The following is a 20,471-nucleotide window of genomic DNA, read 5'->3' on the forward strand; positions in this document are numbered from 1 at the left end:
CCAACAAATATGCATTTTTTAGAATTTTTCTTCTGTTTTATTATTACGTTACGTATACGTATGTTTCATTATAGCTGTCAGTAACTCGGTATCTCCATTAAGTAAAGATAGAATAAAGAATAGAAATGAATGGTTATTATACTGTTTGGTGGTTTCATTAGTTGAAGAGAGATAATAATGACAATTTATGGCTTACTGTGTGCTAGGAAAAATGATTGCTTGGCGCTCGTTCCATACTGCGTAAGACCGGGTAAGAGCTGAATGTAAACAATCGATTGGAAGGTTTGTTTTTGTTGTTTGTGTATTATAGTTAATGATTAATTAATAATTATTTGAAATGAGTACATACTGATTATTTATACATTTTATTGGCATATTCTAAGCTTTTAGCTCTTAGGTTTAGATGTCAGACTCATAGACTAGGCTAGAGTAGCAACCGCTAACATAGGCTAGGCTTATTGCTAAGGGACATATGCTAAAGATCTAATATATGCAGTAAAAATGGGGTTGAACATTATATGCAGTTGAATATTACTCAAGTATGTACAGTATTTTGCCTCTTTGGAGTCATATTTCTTCCGTCGTAACCCTAGAACATGTGTTTTAGGCCTGGAAATATAATTTACTGGGGTGTTTTTGGAGGGCTTGGAACGGATTAGCCATTTTACATGTAAAATGTGTTCCAAGATACGAAAAACTCTTGATACGAAGGCCGTCTCGGAACGGATTAATTTCGTATCTCGAGGTACCACTGTAATTGGTCAAAATTTCAGTTATGTAAAATTGAAGCACAACAACCTTGTGCTACTTCGGGCAACAATTAACTCGAGTTGAAATGCAAGAAAATGTAGTTCCATTTGATACAACTCTTCTCTTTCAAAGAATAATTCATACATTAGAAAGTGGTGATGATTTGCAAGATTATTTTGAGTATTAACTTGCTCCAATGCTACTTGCTTTATTCACTGATAAAAACAAACAAATAGGCAATTTATAGTGTTTTCAATAATATTAGCATAAATTTTCATTGTTGATGGAGGTTTTCTCCATCGTGTTACATGTCCGTTTCATGTTCAAGGACCAACTTATGATGAGGTCTATGATGTATGCATGTCTTACATCAAACAGTATTACCACACAAATACTCATTGTTCTTGATGGATATAGTGACTCAAAATCTCATACAAAATATGCAGACAGCATACTCTAAAGCATGGATATCCTCTTCAAATCAACATTTATTAGTCAATTGCCAAGAAAACTATAAATGAAAATTGTATCTCAGTGAAACAAGCAACTGATGATACACACTTTTTGATCATACAGGCAGCTATACATTAGAGTTTAAGTTCTACTAGCACCATTGCTGTTGTTGGAAAAGATGTTGACCTTCTTATACTTATGACTGACTGCACTGACACCAAAAAATAGAAATATCATTTTCCTGAAACCTGGTCACGGAATAGTGCTTGCAACACATTACACTTCCTCTGATCTACAAGCTTCCCTTGGTTCACTAAAAGATTACATCCTTTTCCTTCATGCTGCAAGTCTGTGACACAGTTTCATCATTCTTTGGACAAGGAGAGTATAAACTGCTCAGACTTACAGAAGAGAGAAGAATTAAGAAACTCCTGAACGGACATTAGGTTTAATGCCCAATTTCCCAATCTTTCATCCTCGATGTAGTGTAGCATCAATGTTACCCCTGAAAATATGCTGTGTCCAAAGCTTTGCCACTTTGCTTCTTGTGGCAACTTACTGCAGATGTCTATAAATTCCTTTACAGTGTTACATACTATTGGTGATTCTGAAATAAGAGAGATATAAATTAACTTATATAGTACCAAAATGTGTAAAAATGAAAAAAAAAATGGCAAAAATTAATAAGCAACAAAAGGGAAGTGAATAAATAAATGTCTGGATCAGCACAGAATTGAATAAAGGCAAAAAAATGTGAATATCATTAAAATTTCATTCATAGCAAGAATATGTAAGAATATTTATAGAAAATGTTTTGTAGAAAATTAAATTTTCAATAACTGTGTATTCAGCAGGTTTTTTTTCCAGACCAACTGTTTTCATGGAAATAGCGAAAAACTGAAATTTGGTGGCCATGTCCAAGATCTCAGACAAAGCTCTGGGTAGATTAATGGGTACTTTTGATATGTTATTTCAGAGTGTCTAAAGAAGTAATTTAACCAGTTTTCTGATTATCATAAATATTTCATATATTTGACTAAAATATACTTAATATGACTGGTATAAGGCACAATGACAAATCACTGATCTCAATAAAACTCAAGATTAATAACTTTTTTGAAAAATGTTCCTGAAAATAACATACTTAAAGACTCCGGTCTCTGATGCAATATGAATGATGTAACACTTGGTGGTGTAATATAGGGTAAGGAAACAGCAGTGAATCAAACAGGGAAGTTTATCAGATAAATAAAACAAATGAAATATTAAACATTTGGCATCAACTGATAAGAGAGTTACTTTATAAAAATAAGTAAAACAAGTGAACTATGATACAATTTGGTAACAACTGGTAAGAGAATTACTATATAAAAATTTAGTAATGGTAATAAAACCGTGGTAGGCAGTGGGGTAGCCCATATACCTATATACTTTATGGCAAATCAATTTGTGCCAAAATTTGGCTTTCAACCTGAATATAAGGACCTAAAACCCTATTGGAAATCTGTGTCTATCTGTATTTTATTTCACGAATTATTGCATTATGGTACACGTGGTATTGTATATCACACACAAGGTCAAAGTATCACATTTGAACAATAATTATCTTACGTCTGGGAATCCTAAATTGGTCTTTCTCCTGCCGTTACGTAGTGTGGCTGTAACATCATTGCCACCCAGGACCATCTTAGGCACAGCTAATTTGAAAACATTGTTCATGAGTAAATCCATGTTTAATCTAAATTAGCATGCTAGTAAAACATTTCTCCATAAGCATTTGCTCTTGTTAGAATTAAAGTGCGTTATTTAAACTCATGTTATTCACGTGGTGACTGTAACTTGGGTGAACTGTATGAGTGTATATAGAAATGCTACTCAGTAGTCTTCTTAATTTCATAATATTAATAGTAATACTCTAATGATATTAATAATGTAATGGGAATCAGCTCAAAATGATGACATGGGGTAAAGTATCTTAAAAATGCTGGAGATATGTTCAAACATAATTAATTTGAAAGGTTTGAAGGAATACAGGTTTAATAGCACTGTATAATAATAAATTCTAGGTGTTGCTATGTAGGAAATACTCAAGGAGCTGTTTATTGTTGTAATGATGAAGATATGAACTAGAAGTAGAATTTGTAGTACATATTTATTGAAAATTTGAACACTTAGCTAGTCTTAAGTTTACCTATTTATGTTTTTATTTGCAGCTTTATCTGATTATCTCAAAGTGTAGTGATTCTGTTTTAATTTTTCAGATGACTAAAGATACAACTGTAAGGGGACACAGTATAGCTTTTACTCTTGCTTAAGAAGACTAACAAATTATGATAGATGGGTTTTTGGATGGTTTTGCTTTTATAACAACAGTAAAACCTTTTTAAGTGTTGATAGATGAGGGTAAACTTAGTCGAGACTTGCCAGACTAAAACGTGAATTGAAATGCCTAAGTCATCATGCATTGTCTCATTAATGTATGTAAAACATACATACTGTAATCTCTGTAGCATGTTGCAGGTAATGTAGCATGTTGCAGGTAATTTACAGTATGCATGCAAATATGATTTGTTTCTCTGTTAATAATACTGCATGAATTTTATCTGCTCATTTTCCTTTAATGTATAAATACATAACTTGAGTTGAAAGCTGATCTCAACATTACTATACATGTCATCGCTTTAACAATATGTACTACTATACAGATAACAAAATTACAAGATGTAAATTGAAACAAAGAATTGTGAAAATCCAGTAAAACAAGGATGTAGTATAAAAAAGGGTTTAAATAAAAATGAATATAATAAGTGCACCATATACCAACTTGAGTAACTGAAACCTTGTACGTATTGGAATACCTGGAGTTAGATACATCAAATAGTATAGCTATATTTGTAAATATATGTAACACTTTGAAAATTGTTCAGTGTTAATGATAAATGAATAATCAAATGAGAATAGTATAATTGCCATGCATTTTGCTCTATTTGAGAAAAAACAGACAAAGATAGCCTAATATTTAACCCAAAGTTCACACTGATCAACATCTTTAAAACACTACAACTTAAGAAGGTTTTCCTGTATTTCACTGCTTTTGAAACTAAATATTTGCATAGATTTATTAAATTGAATTAGAACTTCTTATCTTGTGGAAGCATGACTGAGAAGTATATTGCAACAGCTGATGATATTATGCAGCACTATTATTATATGCTTAATTAGCCATTTCAAGTTTGTCTTACTATTTTTTGTGTATGCAGGGTGCTTAAAATTTAACTTTTTTTCTTTTTGTAATTATGAATACTTTTGTGCTTGGCTCCTACTAAAGGATTCAAAGCCATTGAAACATGGTTTTTCAGCATCACCTTTTTATCAAAGCTGGGCTGCTGTCTCCTGATGGTGATAGCTTCTTTTCCTATGGCACTTTGTCCAGGGCATCTTTCTCCTGTAGGGACTTGTCTTCATGCAGGTGCTTCTACTTCTGTTTCTCTTCCTCCATTGTCTCTTTCTTCAGTTCATCTTCCTTCTGTTGGGGCGCCTGTGAGCCTGTGGTGGCTTGTCTTCCTGTAGGTGCATCTTCAGGAGTTGCATTGGAATATGTCTTATTTGAGTGGGGAGCAGAAATGGCTCCTGGGTTGTATTCAAGGGAGGTTGATGTTTCAGTATCTGCAGGGCTTCCAGCATCCGAAGGCACCTGGTATCACTGGCATAGTCTATGATTCTAGTTGCAGATATCGTTTGCTGTTGAGTGGGACGTTGCTGGTTGTGGGTCACAAAATGATTGAAAATTGCTCTTTCCTGTCCATTGCATGACAGTCTTTTTGAGTTTCATGGTAGTCATACCAATGTAAGATTCACGGCACCCATGAATGGGGCACAGGAACTGGTAGACTACATTACTTTGCCTGAGGGGGGTCAGTTACAGGAGGGACTAGGTTGTTTTTCATTACGAGGGATGACGTCATCTTTATGTTTCATTTCAGTGTTACTGTCAGTGGATTTCACATTTTCATTAATTATTTTCTTCAAGACTCTTTCATCAGCTATGTGCTCACTGCTCATGTAGTTTCTGTAGTAGAGGTTGGTGGTGGTCTTCTCTGGGGCGAGTTCTTTGCACGAGGACAATTCCATGTCTTGCTGGCCATTATCAAATTTGTTGAAGCCTAGACTATGTTAGGAACTTACTTCCTACCTGGTGGATGGGCAGAGCCTCATGACGTCATAACATGCTTACGTCACAAAAGGTTTTTGGATCCTTTTCTGTGATTTTCTTGGCTTTGGCATTGGCAACTTAATTTTTGAGTCTATAAATATCAAAACTATCAAACTTAGGTACTAAATAATACATGCAAAAATTAGGTATGGATATAATATATACACTTACCAACTTTCACCTTTATCCAATGCTTTGATAGAGGTGTTGTTGAAAACTGCTTCATCAGCTCTGAATCCCTTATTAGGTAGTCATGGAACATTGTATTTCAGTAAACTGCAAATGGCACATGTGCTAAGTACTGTAGTCAAAAATTCACCTGAGTTACAGTTTTCTTTTGTATTTACTTTGCATTAATAATATTCTTTTGTATGTACGTTGCATTAACTTCATGATAAAATCTCAGCTGGAGCCCCCCTCTAACATATTATAATTGCCTCCACACCCTGGCCTCAACATCCATATGGCTACATTCTAGAGTGCACATTTGGGTTTAATTTTCTTGTCACCCCCCAAAAGTCCCATAAAGAAAAGAATTTTTTCACTTATGCTTGCTCTTCTTTGACATCTTTGTCTCTAAACATTGCTGATTCTTTTCACTATCTTAATACATTTTTTTTATTAATTGTAGTAAAATATTTTGCATGTGAAGGGGTTTATTCCTAGTGTGTATTTGACATGTGAGTAATACAATTTATATAAGTTGATATTTAAAAATAAACAGGTACACTTCTTAGAAAAACTTTTTTTGCAGGTAAAAGTAGTTTTGAACTTTTTTATTTATATTTATCTAGATTCCAATTTTATATTTAAATACAGTAGTACCTCGATATATGAAATTAATCCGTTTTGAGGCGCCCTTCGTATCGTGAGGATTTCGTATCTTGGACCACATGTTACATGTAAAATGGCTAATCCGTTCCAAGCCCTCCAAAAACACCCCAGTAAATTTGATAATAAAGCTAAATTGACCTATAAACAATGAAATACTACAACAATTTGGACCATTCAATATCTAAATCAATAAAAAAATGCAAAATATAACCTGTAAATATAGTGTACATGGTAACAAGAAATATACTGTACGTAAAATGTGGAAGCTTACCTTTCGAGTGAGGCTACGTACATACGTAACTATCCAAGGAAGATTGCTTCTGCCTACGTTTCACAATGTTCCTGTGTGAGCCTGTTCGGGGGATGTCTTCTACAAATGATTGCACTTTATGAAAAGCGGCTTTAATTTCTGCCGTTTTTTTTTCTTTTGTACATATGTACGTACGTACACTTTAAAAAATAAACGTACACAATGTTCCAGTGAGAGCCTTTTCGGGGGGTGTCTTCTACAAATGATTGCACTTTATGAAAAGCGGCTTTAATTTCCGCCTTATTATTTTTTTTTTTTCTTCTTTTTTTGATTTTTTTTTTTTTTTTTTTTTACCTTTTTTTCCATTTGCATAGTTTTTTTTTATTTTTTTATTTTTTTTTTTCTATACAGAATTTCAACTTTCTGTTTTTATCACTTGGTCTTTTTTGCACCTCATGACTCTGTTGGCCCTGGTGTCCATCAAAACCCTGTTCAACCAAATGCTCTCTCTGCAACTGATTTGGGTACTGAATGTTCGGCTGCTGACCTTCAACATAAACTGAAGTGCCTTGATTATACGTACTGGTATGCATGTTGTAAATGATTGGTCTACACCCTCTGTTCAGCAGGGGGTGGAGATTCTACCAACCTTGCAAAGTTTCCAGTTATCCCATGAGAGAGACCTTGATCACTTATCCCATGTGAGAGATCTTGGTCACTTTTTTTTTTAAATAACATACACATTGACAATCCCGAAAACGAATACCGCGTGCATACTATAACAATGCTGGTACCGAGTGGCCGAGGCACGCCACCACGTGTACATAGTAGATGCATGATGGGAGGGACGCTGGCCAATAGGAGAGAAGGATTTCATGGCCGCGACTAGCATCAGGAACCAATGGGAGAGCAGGAGGATGGTGGCGAGTCTACTAGTACTAAGATGGCGGCGTCGTGCGGCGCGATTTTCAAAATTGTTATCCGGGCGAATCTCGGACTTTCAGAAACCTTTCGTATCTTGAAAACTTTTCGTATGTAGAGCCGTTAAATTTTTCGTATTGGCTTTCGTATCTCGAGTTTTTCGTAAGTTGAGCCTTTCGTATCTCGAGGTACTACTGTATGACCATCTGTAATTTTGTTAAGTGTATACATTTTGAGTTGTAATATTCATTTTTATTACAGACCAAGATATCAAGCATAAAATCTATATATGTATAGTAGTATTTGATATATACAGTAACATGTGTATTCTTGTTTAATGTTTTGTAGGTAGAATAATGAGAGAAGTGGAACCTCGCAGCTTACTTTATATTGTGAAACATTTTTGAAAGGTGAACAGTTATTTTCGTTGAGATTAATTTTTTCATTACAGGGCAGTAAAAGTTTTATGTTAATTGACACATTCTCATTTTTCTTCAGTTTAATTCAAATCAATCCTTCTTGGTGTATCCAATAGTAAGTTGTCATGTCATTAGCCATTACTTTGATAGTACTAGTATCAATAAACTTGTATAGCTATACTTGTTTGGAAGTTGAACCATTTCATTCGCTAGTGCCGTGTTGTATTAAAAAGTGTAATGTATTGAACAGAGCTATTTCAAAAAGTAAGTGTACATCTTGTAAAAGTAAGGTTGGTTGAGAGTTGGTTTATGAAGTCCTATAATAATTTCATTGGTTGATGGGCTTTTCCTTTTAGAGCTTTGTAATAAGTTTGTTAGTATCTCAGATATTCTCTCATGAGTGAAAATGCTGATTGTGTGGAAGGTTCTACATACACTATAATTTCAAATTGACTATTTTTTAAAAGTTTTTAACTGGAATCTTGGGCAACTACGTTATGCTTCAATTTAGAAAAAAAATTAAAATAATCACAAGAGCAAGGAATTTGACTGATACCTAGGGAGAGACTAAAGAGAATGGCTGAAAAGTAGAAAACAAAAAGCAGTAGTGCTGGTGACTGTAGGGTTGCTTTAAAGAACTGTCAGTTTTACCTGCAGTGCACCTCATAAGTCCATTTCATTTAGTACTCCTTTGGGGTGGCCAGTTTAGTGGTTGTGTTGCATTGCAGAATGGTGTTACTGCTTTATTTAATAATGAAATGACAATGAGTGGTTTCTGTTTGCTTTATTTGGAGAAAGACTAGTTGATACAGAGCTGCATGGTACCTATTTTATCCTTAATCTCTTTTTTTTTATATAACTTGGTAGCTCCCATGAAAGTTGGAGCTTTGTATAGCTTAATTGAGAATTAATTTTGTGCTTTTATTCCTGCTTGTTTTGTGCTTTACTTCATACTTAGATGTAGATTTCAAGTATATTAATTCTTCTTTATTTCTTCTTGTGCAGGTTGATAAGTCACAGTACAACATTCTAGCAAATCTGTATCCAGATCAGGCCCCATACACTGTGTGTAACTCTTCCTTGTCAGAATATGCAGTACTTGGCTTTGAACTTGGCTTTTCCATGACCAATCCTAATGCACTTGTAATCTGGGAGGCTCAGTTTGGTGATTTCAACAACACTGCTCAGTGTATCATTGATCAGTTCATATCATCTGGCCAGTCAAAATGGATTCGCCAGTCTGGATTAGTCTTGTTGCTTCCACATGGCATGGAAGGCATGGTAAGTCTAATGTACAATTAAGGTATCTAGTATGTTCCTAAATTTCAGATATATGTTTCAGAGAATTATAACAGAAATACATAAGTTTGTTTGAGAATACCATGACTCAGTAACTAGTATTTTGTACAGCACAGTACTATTTTTATATCTAAAATGGTAGTTGGAGTGTTGTTTAATGTGTCTAAGTAATTTTAAATTGTAATGACAAAGGGTTCATTTGTAAAGGAAACCAAAGACACTAAAAAGAAGAGATTTAAACTTCACTTCACTGCTACATGAAAAACCTGCAGAATTGAAGACCTCCACTATTGGTTGTATAGTAATAGCATTTAGCTGAAGATAGAATTATAGAAAAGGATAATATGTATAGTGTACAAGATAACTCAGTCATTTTATATAAGTAACCTACCAAGTACATAATTACTTAGCTAACAATTATGCTCGCACGACACCCTTAATTCAAAAATTTGCGAACAAGTTACTAATTGCAAAGCAGGGGTGACAGGCCCCGCTCACTGCAATGGGAGCTAGCAAGCAACAGAAGCCATCAGTGTTATTCTAATTTATGGTGCGCAATCGACAACATGTCGTCTTGCTCCTGAGTTCATAACTCTCCAGTTTGCTGAAGTCGGTGACATACCCGTTTTAGTTCTCAGCTGTTGCCTTTTTTTGGTTTGATTTGCAGCTTTAGCTTCTTTCTCCTTAGCTTTAGTTAGTCCATATGTCGGATTCTAGATATTCTAGCACTACCAGTCTATGCTATTTTAGTGAAGGCTGCAAGACTATAGTATTGACCAAACTCTGCTATGATGCACATACCTTGTGCAGTATGTGTAGGGGGCAAGTTTTTACAAGAGAGCTTACTTGCTTAGTGTAAGAACTGGAAAGAAAGCAGGTGGAAGCTTCTTGAGACACACCTGAATAAATTGGAAAAAAAAAAAATAGGATTAAAGGCGACCACTTGTGTTGAAACTAGGGCCTTGATTAGTAAAGATTCTTTGCCTAGGCCCTAGACAGACTCCTGTCTTGCTCTTCCCTCTACTCTTGGAAATAACCTTTCTCCCATCCTCAGTCCTCCTATTCCCCTACCCACTCCCATGCTCAGCTCCCATGCTTCTGAACCAAGTGCCATTGTTAGTCTCAAATCTAGGACTAATAACAAATTTGATAAGAAATTCAACCTATTTGTAAGTTCTGTGTCTGAGATAGGGGCATCCCATCGAGTCCTCAATGGACAAGTGAGAGTGAATGTGGGGACAAAGTGAATAGTGATAAAATGTCCAGTGAAGTGTTAGTGGAGGAGGTGGTTTCTCTTAGACAAAGCTCACTGTCCTGCTCCCCTGCACCAGGAAGAAGATATACCGGAGGTCCAAGGTAGGCTGACGGGGTTTACCCATGGATTGACGGGGTTTACCCATGGATTGCTATTCCCTCTGTCGATCCTGTAGTTTAAAGGCCAGGATTTGACTGACTGTCATTGGAGAGAGATATAGAGAGAGAGAGAGAGAGAGAGGAGAGAGAAGAGAGAAAGTACAAATGAGTTGATCAGGCATTGGCAACAATTTTGGACCCGCAGTCACTTTCTGTCAAGTAATGTGACATGTCTGACAGGCCCACCTTCGCTTACTACAAAAGATGGGTGAATTCTATTCTTTCACTTACCACAGAAATGCATAGATATTGTAATAAATGTATTATTATTATTAAAATTATTATTATTATTACTACTTATTATTTATTAGGTAATAATTTATTTCTACAAAACAGAGAGAGAGAATTATTATTTTTATGTTTTTATTTAATTATATTAAACTAAATAATATTTGAAAATTAGTAAATCCTTATTGCATCATAAAAAACAAAAAATTTATATAGTCATGATAAAACATCAAAATAACACAATAATAGTGCAAATTATCAAAAAACAATCAAAAAGGGATCCGGGAAGTGCCGAATTTTCTGCAAATAATTTATAGATAGGCTTGGCAGAAAAATCTGCAAAGAACACACACACAATTTTTTTTTTTTTGGACTGCCAAAAGAGAGAGAGATTTTTCAGCATTTCCTTTGACTGCCAAGCTGGCAACACTTGGATCCACTAAGTTGGCATCACTGACCGTCCCACCCTTGCCATCAGGTTTCTTGACATTTCTGACAGGTTCACACTCTCTCTTCTTTTCAAGTCTCTCAACATAAAGATTGGGGAGGGGTTTCCTTTATTTTTACATGATTTATTAATTTATAAACTAAAACCCTACTATTCACTACAGGATTTTCTTAATGAATTGATATTATTGCTGTTTACATAGATATTAATATTGAAAAATTAGTAAATAATTATTTTTACAAAAACACATATACTCTCAGTAAGAGAGAGGATAATTATTATTTCTGGGCTCAGCTCGTGTCGCTGCGCGAAATATCCTTTAATCTATTATTTCTAGGGTAAATGTACTAACACATACCAGAGAAAATAAATAAATAAAGAAAAGGTCAGTACAACTGACTCGCTCACCCTCCAGAGGGTGTCGGTATGAACACTATGGCGAGTGAGACCACTACCACGAGCCGATTGCCAATAGAAATCTCCCACTACAAAATCCCACAAGAGGAGAAGCCGACCCACAGAGTGGGCAGCAACTACTACTACTCCATCCCATGCTGCCGACTGCTGCGCCTCTGGTGGACATCCTTTTCAGTTAGCGCACACTGTATACACGTGCCCTTTTTTACTCTGTGTTATTTGTGCCCTTAATTTTGGATTTATTTATCATGGAGCGTGCAGCCATCGCAGCAGATAAGTTAAGTACTCACTGTTTATCGCTATTTGGTTTTTTCCGTCCCTGAGCCCGTATTTGCCGTTTTTTAGGTATAAATACGAACTCTAGGTCGGAAGCATGGCAGCATGGTTCTGCCTCGTGGCGGGTCCGTTCTTGGTCTCCCATACCCAGAACATTCCCTTACTTTAGTACGCTCTATTTTTAATCATCCTATTTGTTTTAGGGTACAGTCTACACGGTTTAGTGCATGCATGCATGTCTTTTACCTTATGTAGGCTCCTTCTATCCAGAACCCTAGCCACGGCTCTTAGTATCGGCCCCGGACTAGCTTGAGTGTAGACTTTCCTTCGGGTTAGTCATACACTCCTGGATTTTTGTTTTTTCTCCTACTATTTTGTTTTCTTTCTTTCATGATTTATTTATTTTATATTATATTATGTTTTATGTTTATGTTAGTGTAGGCGTCTGGCTTCACTTAGCCTAGGTTATGGCCCATAGGGCCCATATGCTACCGCTCTTCAGTTCGGTTGCTTCCCGATAGCATCTCTCTGATCAGACCGGCCTTGTGTTTTCTAGGCCTTATTGTTTCATTGTTTTGTTGTTACGCCCCGTGGTCACTACGTGATCACGGAGCAGCCAGACGCCTGTCCAGTCGATCTTCCCCCCTCCCCCCCCCGCTACTTCCATAGAGTCGGGGGGTGGGTTGGTCTGCCACGCTCGCTCCGCATACCCGAGCCTGCCTCCCTCTCCCCCCAGCGGAGGGAGTAGAGGGACGGGACAGACCCAGACTGGACTCGACCTCTCCAGCTTCTCGGTCGGCGGATGGTAAGGGTGGGGGACTGGCCTTTCCCCCTCAGTCGCTACTCCGTCGCTACTCCGTCGCTCCGTTGCTAGCGAGTCTGTGTGCCCTCTCGCCCTTTCCCACCTTACTGGGGCTCCTTTGCTACCGGAGCCCCGGCATCCAGAGGAAAGGTGCTAGTCCGCCCCAGCAGGGTGGACGAGGCATACAGTTGGTCTCTACTAAACCCCTCCGTCGCGCTGAGTCGCGACCACCCTCCGCCACGCACTGGACTTAGTCCGGTACGTTCGAATTTTATAGGTTTAAGAATCTGTTATGTTAAACTAGTAAGTTTATCTTAAGCTACCTTAAACCATCCCCCTCCCTATCTGCTCACCGGATCTCTCCGGGGTTATAGCCTATTCAGGCGTCTTAAGGGAGGGTTATGCCCAAAATTTTTCCGAGCTCCGGCATGCAACGGAGAGTTCTCTGTCCTTTAGCCTGTAAAGTGATAGCCTTTAAGATACTCATGTGTCTTTTCACTTACAGACCACCAACTGTGAGCATCCGGGATGCGCCGCCACACTTCAAGATCCCTGTGGACATGAAGTTTTGCCGGGGTCCCATGCTCCATGGCGCGGGAGCTCCGCACGGGGACCTCCAGGTCTGGTATCACGAGACATGCACCATCTGTTTAGATCTGGTGAGCCAGCTTTTAGACGGGTAAGTATTCCAAACTCCGTTAGTCAGTCCCCACCCCAATTTGTTATAGTTCTTAAGTTTTCTAAATTCAATCTTTCGTAAACTTAAGATAAAAATTCAAGGGGTTTGCATCCCCTATAATTTAAGTTAAGCTTTTAATTTAGTTTTAGTTTTAAGTTTAATCTTAAATCTAATAAATACCCTCTCTTCCAGGCTCCGGCTGTGAAGGATCCCGTACCGCCCTGGCAACAACCCTGCGGGCCTGTGGGTCGGCGGTTTTGGGAAGAACGCCGCCAAGGGTATGCCCTACATTCTTGAGAAGAGGTTGGCGGTACTGATCTTCCCCGGAGCAAGTCAACGGGCTACGTCGACCCAGCAGAGGCGGCCCCGACTATCGCTTTCATTCAACAACAGCTCGCTGCCTCGTTGACGGATCCAGGCCAGGACATCTCCTCGGAAGTCGCTACATGGATCTTAATATCGAACCCATGGTAGGTGTAGACGACCTGTTGGTCGAGGTATGTACGTTGGACGCCCAAGGGATGCCCTGGGTGCCACTGGACTTCTACCCCTGCAACCTCTCCATCCTTCCAAGGCTTTACAGGTACAGAATTGTATACTTCTCCTGATGCTTCCGTTAGACCCAAGGTCAAAGGTCAAGCAGTAAAAACCTTGACTAAGACGTCGTCGTCGTCTAAAAAGACGGCGTCGGCGTCATCTTCATCTCGTAAGTCTCCGGCTAGAAATCCGGAGCAGAGAGGTCTAAAGCTTCTGGGTCCGGCTCTAAATCCTCTAGGAGTAGATCCTCCACCAGAGATCACACACTCCAGCGGAGTCAACAGTTCCACTACCTTTGGTTCCGGTTCAGAGCCACCCGTCCACCTCCGCAAGCAGCTCCGGCTTTGGATTCCAATGCTGGTCTATTGCAACAAGTGGGCGATCTGGTTGGTTCTCTGAAAACCAGTATGGAACAGATGATCTCCCGGTTGTCTGATAGGATCAACTCTCAGGACAACATTATAGCCGGACTGAGCCAAGCTCCACTAGTTCTCTCCCCCACCTTTCAGCACAGGGGAGCGCAGTTACCCCCGTATGACTCTCTACCTCCGTTCTCTATGAACAATCCTTTGGAGAGTAGCGTCATACGCCCCCTTCCAAGACGGGCTTATCTCTATCCCGGAATGTGGAACTCGGAGGATTGAAGACTTCGAGTTCTACCCGGAAGACCTTCAGCCTCCGTTCATCGGCTACGCCAGGCTCACCGCCTCGGCCATGACTCGAGACGATAAGGTACCGAAAGAGACAGTCCTCTATTCACGAGACCAGGCTCAGAGAGAATGGCTCAGGTGGATGTCTAGAGGACATGGACTGTTCCACACAAAGATACAACCATTTAAGAGTCATTTTACGATCTTTACAATGGAAGAGAGTACCCCGCTCCCTTCTTGACAAAGATCGCTACGACCACCATTCCAGCAGCCCAGAAGGGGGATTCGATGCCTCAGCTGAAAGAAGCGGACCCTACGTCTCCTTTACTTCCCTCAGCCGGTGAGTTGTGGGAAGATCTGCCCAACACTTTTTCGGCGGGCAAACTCAAACCAGACTGTGCTATGGAGCAGTTTGGTGAGAAGCTGCCTAGGCTTCCAGATAGCCTCATTCAGGCAGAATTTGATGCCAAATCTAGGTTAGCCAGGTCTATCAATACCATGGCCATGACGAGGTGGCTACCATTTCCTATGGTTCTGAGCCACTTTTAAGCTTCTCACCAAGTCTCTGACTCAAACGGTGCAGTCTGATATGTTTGAGTTCGCCACGGCTAGAACAAACTGTAGAAAACATGTCCTCCAGAAGCAACGATTCAGCATGAACCGAATAAGTTGCTTGCATCGAACATCTGGGGAGCAGACCTCTTCCCAGAGGCGATGGTGAAGGAGGTCCAGGCAGAGGCTACGAGACTAAACCAAAGCCTTAAAGATCGTTGGGGTCTTACGGCCAAGAGACGCCAAGATCAAGTGGTCAAGGGTAAGGCTCAAAGGAAACCCAGACGTTTCCAGCCTTACCAGAAGAAACAGCCACGCTTTACTCAGCAGGTTCCAGCTGTCCCAGTTGGTGCAAGCAGCCCAACCTTCTACCTCCAAGGCTCAGTCGCAGCCAATTTATGTCATTCCCCCCCAGCCTCAACCTCCACCTCTTACGTCTCTCTCCAGCCTTCAATCAAGTCTTCGAGGGTCAGGCTTCCCAGAAGTATGACGCTCGGGTAAGGGAGGCAGAGGTAAGCGATCCTTTCGTGGGAGAGGATCGAGAGGGTCCTTTAATAGAGGAAAGCTTTCAGGGGAGGCCGAGGAGGCTACCAACATCAATGAGGACTTTCAGGTAGGAGGGAGGCGGTTTCACTTCCGCCACCGGTGGAATTTCAGCAAGTGGGCGCAGAGCATTGTGTCAAAAGGCCTGGGTTGGAGTTGGGTAGCGGACCCGCCCCCATCCAGACCTTTCCGCCAACTTCCATCCAAAGAATTGACGGAGTATGCGGAGGACCTCCTCAGAAAGGAGCTATAGCGAGAGTCAAACAGATTAAAATTTCAAGGACGCTTGTTCAGCGTTCCAAAGAAAGGCTCACAAAAAAGAAGGGTAATCTTAGACTTGTCCCGCTTAAACTTAGCCATTCGCTGCGACAAGTTCAAGATGCTCACGATCTCGCAGGTACGGACCTTACTTCCCGTGGGGCCGTCACCACCTCTATCGATTTACAGACGCTTACTATCATATCCCATTGCAAGACACTTCCGTCCGTATCTGCGTTCAAGATAGGAGACCAGACATTCTCCTTCAAGGTAGTTCCTTTCGGGCTCAACGTAGCACCAGGGTGTTCACGAAGTTGGCGGAAGTAGTAGTTCAACAACTAAGATCGCAAGGGGTTATGGTAGTAGCGTATCTCGACGATTGGTTGATCTGGGCGTCCAACAGTCGAGGAATGCCACATAGCAACACTGAAAGTGATTCAGTTCCTGGAATATCTAGGCTTCAAGATAAACAGGTCCAAGTCAAGACTCACTCCAGAGTCAAACTTTTCAGTGGCTGGGCATCCAATGAAAAAAATTTTATCTCCCATACTCTGCGATTCCATCAGCCAAGAGGAAAGAAATAGCGAAGTCAGTAAGGCAATTTCTGAGTCACAAACTTGCGTCAAGAAGAACTCAGGAAAGGATCCTGGGTTCACTCCAGTTTGCATCAGTGACAAACATTCTTGATGAAAGCCAAACTGAAAGACCTAACCAGAATCTGGCGCTCACGAGCAAATGTCAGGTCCAGGGACAAATTATCCTCAGTCCCTCAGATTCTACGGGAATCGACTTCGCCCATGGGCGAAAGTCAAGAACTTGTCGATATCATGCCCCTTCAGTTTCCTCCTCCGGGGATTACCATCCACACGACGCTTCATTAAGCGGTTGGGGAGGATATTCCCAGTTCAAGAAAGTTCAGGGAAACTTGGTCACCTCAGTTCCGTCAGTTCCATATAAACGTACTGGAAGCAATGGCAGTGTTCTTGACTCTAAAAAAGGTTACGTCCGCCAAAGTACTCCCACATAAAGCTAGTAGTCTTGGACAGCGCAGTGGTATACATTGTATAAAACAGGGGAGGCTCCAAATCACGTCATCTAAATCAGTCATGGTAGCCATCTTCTCCCTGGCGGACAAGTTCAGTTGGCACCTCTCCTCCACCATATAGCTTGGAAGTAGAGAAACGTCCATAGCAGATGCTCTATCCCGATCAGTACCTCTAGAGTCGGACAATGGTCACTGGACAACAGTTCGTTCCAATGGATTCTTCAGAGAGTTCCAGGCCTACAAGTGGATCTCTTCGCATCCCAAGCGAACCACAAACTCCCATGTTATGTGGCCCCCAACCTGGACCCTCTGGCCTATGCCACGGACGCCCTGGCCCTAGACTGGAACATGGCTGGGAGAAGATTTATGTCTTTCCTCCAGTGAATCTTCTCATGAAGGTACTGAACAAACTCAGGACATTCAAGGGTCAAGTGGCTCTAGTAGCCCCAGATTGGCCGAAGAGCAATTGGTACCCTCTAATTCTGGAACTGGGTCTTCGCCCTCTTCGGGATTCCCTCCCAGTCCAGGCTCTCCCAGTCAGTGCAAACGAAGACTGTGTTCGCTTCCTCGGAATTCTAAAACCCTAACTTTTATGGATTTCATGAAGTTTGCAGCGAAAAGGGATGCGAATATTGACCCTCAAAACATCTCTTCGGAATCCGATAAAAGAGATCAACTTTGAGACAGTATGATGCTGCTGTCAAAAGTTAGCAACCTTCCTGAGAGAATCAGATATGTTAGAATCATGACAATCAAATTCAGCTATATCCTTTTTCAGATCTTTATTTGAAAAAGGCTAGGCAGCTGCACCATTACGACAAACAAGTCAGCCTTGAAAAAGATTTTTCAATTTGGTTTCAAACATAGACTTGACAGACTCCTATTTCTCGTCTATTCCCAAGGCTTGTGCTAGACTTAGACCTTCTGTAAGGCCTACGTCAGTATCATGGTTCTTAAACGATGTTCTAAAGCTGGCTTCAGAAACTGATAATGACACATGTTCATTTATAATGCTCTTAAGAAAAACTCTATTTTTATTAAGCTTGGCCTCAGGAGCTAGAATTTCAGAACTGTCGGCATTATCCAGAGACCGGATCATATTCAATTTCTTCCCACAGGGGAAGTGCTACTTTCTCCGGAACGTGTTTATAGCAAGAATGAAGATCCTTTGATGAGGTGGGAACCATGGAAGGTAGTACCCTTCCACAAGAGATATCTCTTTGCCCAGTATCGACCTTACGAGCCTTTCTGTCTAGGACCTCCTCATCCTCATCGGGTCTCTTTAAGAGAGAAAAAGGTGGTACTTTATCTATTACAGGCATCAGGCAGCAAGATCCTGTACTTTATTAAACAAGCCAATCCTGACTCTTTTCCAAAGCACATGATGTCAGGGCAGTAGCCCCATCAATTAACTATTTCCAACATATGAACTTCGATGAGTTGAAAAAATATACTGGATGGAAATCGCCGACAGTATTTAAACGTCATTACTTAAAGTCCTTGGAAGCTCTGAAATTTTCAGCAGTTGCGGCGGGTAACATAGTTTCCCCGACTCTGCCTAATCTTTAGTAGAAGATCCAGTCCTCTTTCTACCTGTCTCACCCACAGTTCGTCTATGCCTGCCTTGTTCATCTACACGGTTACCTTGTGTCTTAGCTGCTTTTATGATGATATGGTGGGTGTCCCTTATTTTTTTGCTAGGGACACTCACAATCGATTGTATATATTGATCTCTTTGATGTGATCCCCTTATTTTTATGCTAGGGGATACATCTTATTTACAATGGTACGGGTTTTGCTATATTAAGTCATATACATTCCTTCATATATTATTTTTATTGAAGTTTGTTCTGTTCAAGTTATTGTCATAATTGCTTTAGAGTTCTTGGTACATATCGATACACAGATACTACTTTATAAAATTTTATTCCATGTAAGCCCCTGTCAATATATATGTAAATTACCTTAATTTAAGAAATATTATTAGCATTAAGTTTAATTTAAGCAATATTTCTAATTTTGTATCATTGTGTATATGTATCTTTATTAAGCAATTATATTCTTTTCTTTTATTTTACTCTTTTATTTGAGACCTCTTTTTGTTTGTTGAATTTTCTTTACAATCTTGTGCTATTTCTCTGGTACGATTTTGCGCAGCGACACGAGCTGAGCACCCAGAAAAGGGATTTTGACGTAAGGAAAAATCTATTTCTGGCGATTGGCTCGTGTCGCCAGCGAAATCCCGCCCTACCCATCCCATCGCTCAAGATTGTCTGCTAACTTTCAGGATGGCCACCAGAGGCGCAGCAGTCGGCAGCATGGGATGGAGTAGTAGTAGTTGCTGGCCCACTCTGTGGGTCGGCTCTCCTCTTGTGGGGATTTTGTAGTGGGAGATTTCTATTGGCAATCGGCTCCGTGGTAGTGGTCTCACTCGCCATAGTGTTCATACCGACACCCTCTTGGAGGGTGAGCGAGTCAGTTGTACTGACCTTTTTGTCTTTATTTATTTATTCTCTGGTATGTGGTTAGTACATTTACCCTAGAAATAATAGATTAAAGGATATTTCGCTGGCGACACGAGCCAATCGCCCAGAAATAGATTTTTCCTTACGTCAAAATCCCTTTTTATTATATAATATAATTTAATCTTATTAAACTTAATAAAAATATGAATTAATATTATTTAAAAATTACCAAATAATTTTTTTATCATAAAAATGTATTTAGTCATGAAAATAACATCAAAATATACTAATTAGTGAATTTATCAACAGAAAAGGCAGTGAATTGCCGAATTTTTTGCAAATAATTTATAGATGCTCAACAGAAAAAATCTGTGAATCTTGAGAACATGTAGTAGGGGTTGACTGTAATAGAGAATAAAAGCAATTGTTTTTTTTTTACAATATTAGAATCAGATATGCTTTGGTACTTTAATGCTGAAACTACTTTTGTATTTAAAATTATCTTTTGTTTTAGAAAGTCACGTACATTAATATTATCTCAAAATACATTCATGTCTGAATATAAGAAAATACCCATGATATTCATACATTTTATGTATGTTGTTTTATACCTAGATACCAGAAATTGCTATAGAGAGTAAAAAGTGTGGTGATCGATTATTGTTCATGAAAGTACATTGGACCCCTGTATTCGCTTTCTCCAAATTCGCGTACTCTCGCATTTGCAGATTTCTCTCGGGAAAATTTCCCCCACTATTCATGGAAAATTCACCTATGCACATTATTTTTCTATGAGAAATATCCACTTATTCCTGGGTTTTTTTGTCAATCTCCTCAAATAATGCACTTTTTGTGATAAAGCTATTAAAAAAACCAGGTATAGAAATTTTTAGTTGGTTTTTCTATAGTTTTAACTAACAAAATAGGAGGTTTTAAGCATTTTTATAGGGTTCTAACTATTCGTGGTGGGGCCTGGTACACATCCCCTGCGAATATGGCGGGACCACTGTAAGCAGTAA

The 20,471-nt window shown here is 39.5% G+C and overlaps 2 protein-coding genes across 2 annotated transcripts in view; one reads left to right on the forward strand and one right to left on the reverse strand.

The window, feature by feature from the left end:
- The window catches only part of LOC135219682 (2-oxoglutarate dehydrogenase-like, mitochondrial), a 446,325-nt gene that overhangs the window by 130,911 nt on the left and 294,943 nt on the right, over nucleotides 1-20,471 (reverse strand).
- The window catches only part of LOC135220054 (2-oxoglutarate dehydrogenase-like, mitochondrial), a 33,558-nt gene continuing 21,914 nt past the window's right edge, over nucleotides 8,828-20,471 (forward strand). The window contains exon 1 of the mRNA XM_064257384.1: nucleotides 8,828-9,121. Within this exon, the coding sequence (XP_064113454.1) occupies nucleotides 8,963-9,121 (159 nt within the window). The 5' untranslated portion in view covers nucleotides 8,828-8,962. The remainder of the gene's footprint in view (nucleotides 9,122-20,471) is intronic.

The sequence above is a fragment of the Macrobrachium nipponense genome, chromosome 1 (assembly GCF_015104395.2).
Source record: "Macrobrachium nipponense isolate FS-2020 chromosome 1, ASM1510439v2, whole genome shotgun sequence".
NCBI classification, from domain to species: domain Eukaryota; kingdom Metazoa; phylum Arthropoda; class Malacostraca; order Decapoda; family Palaemonidae; genus Macrobrachium; species Macrobrachium nipponense.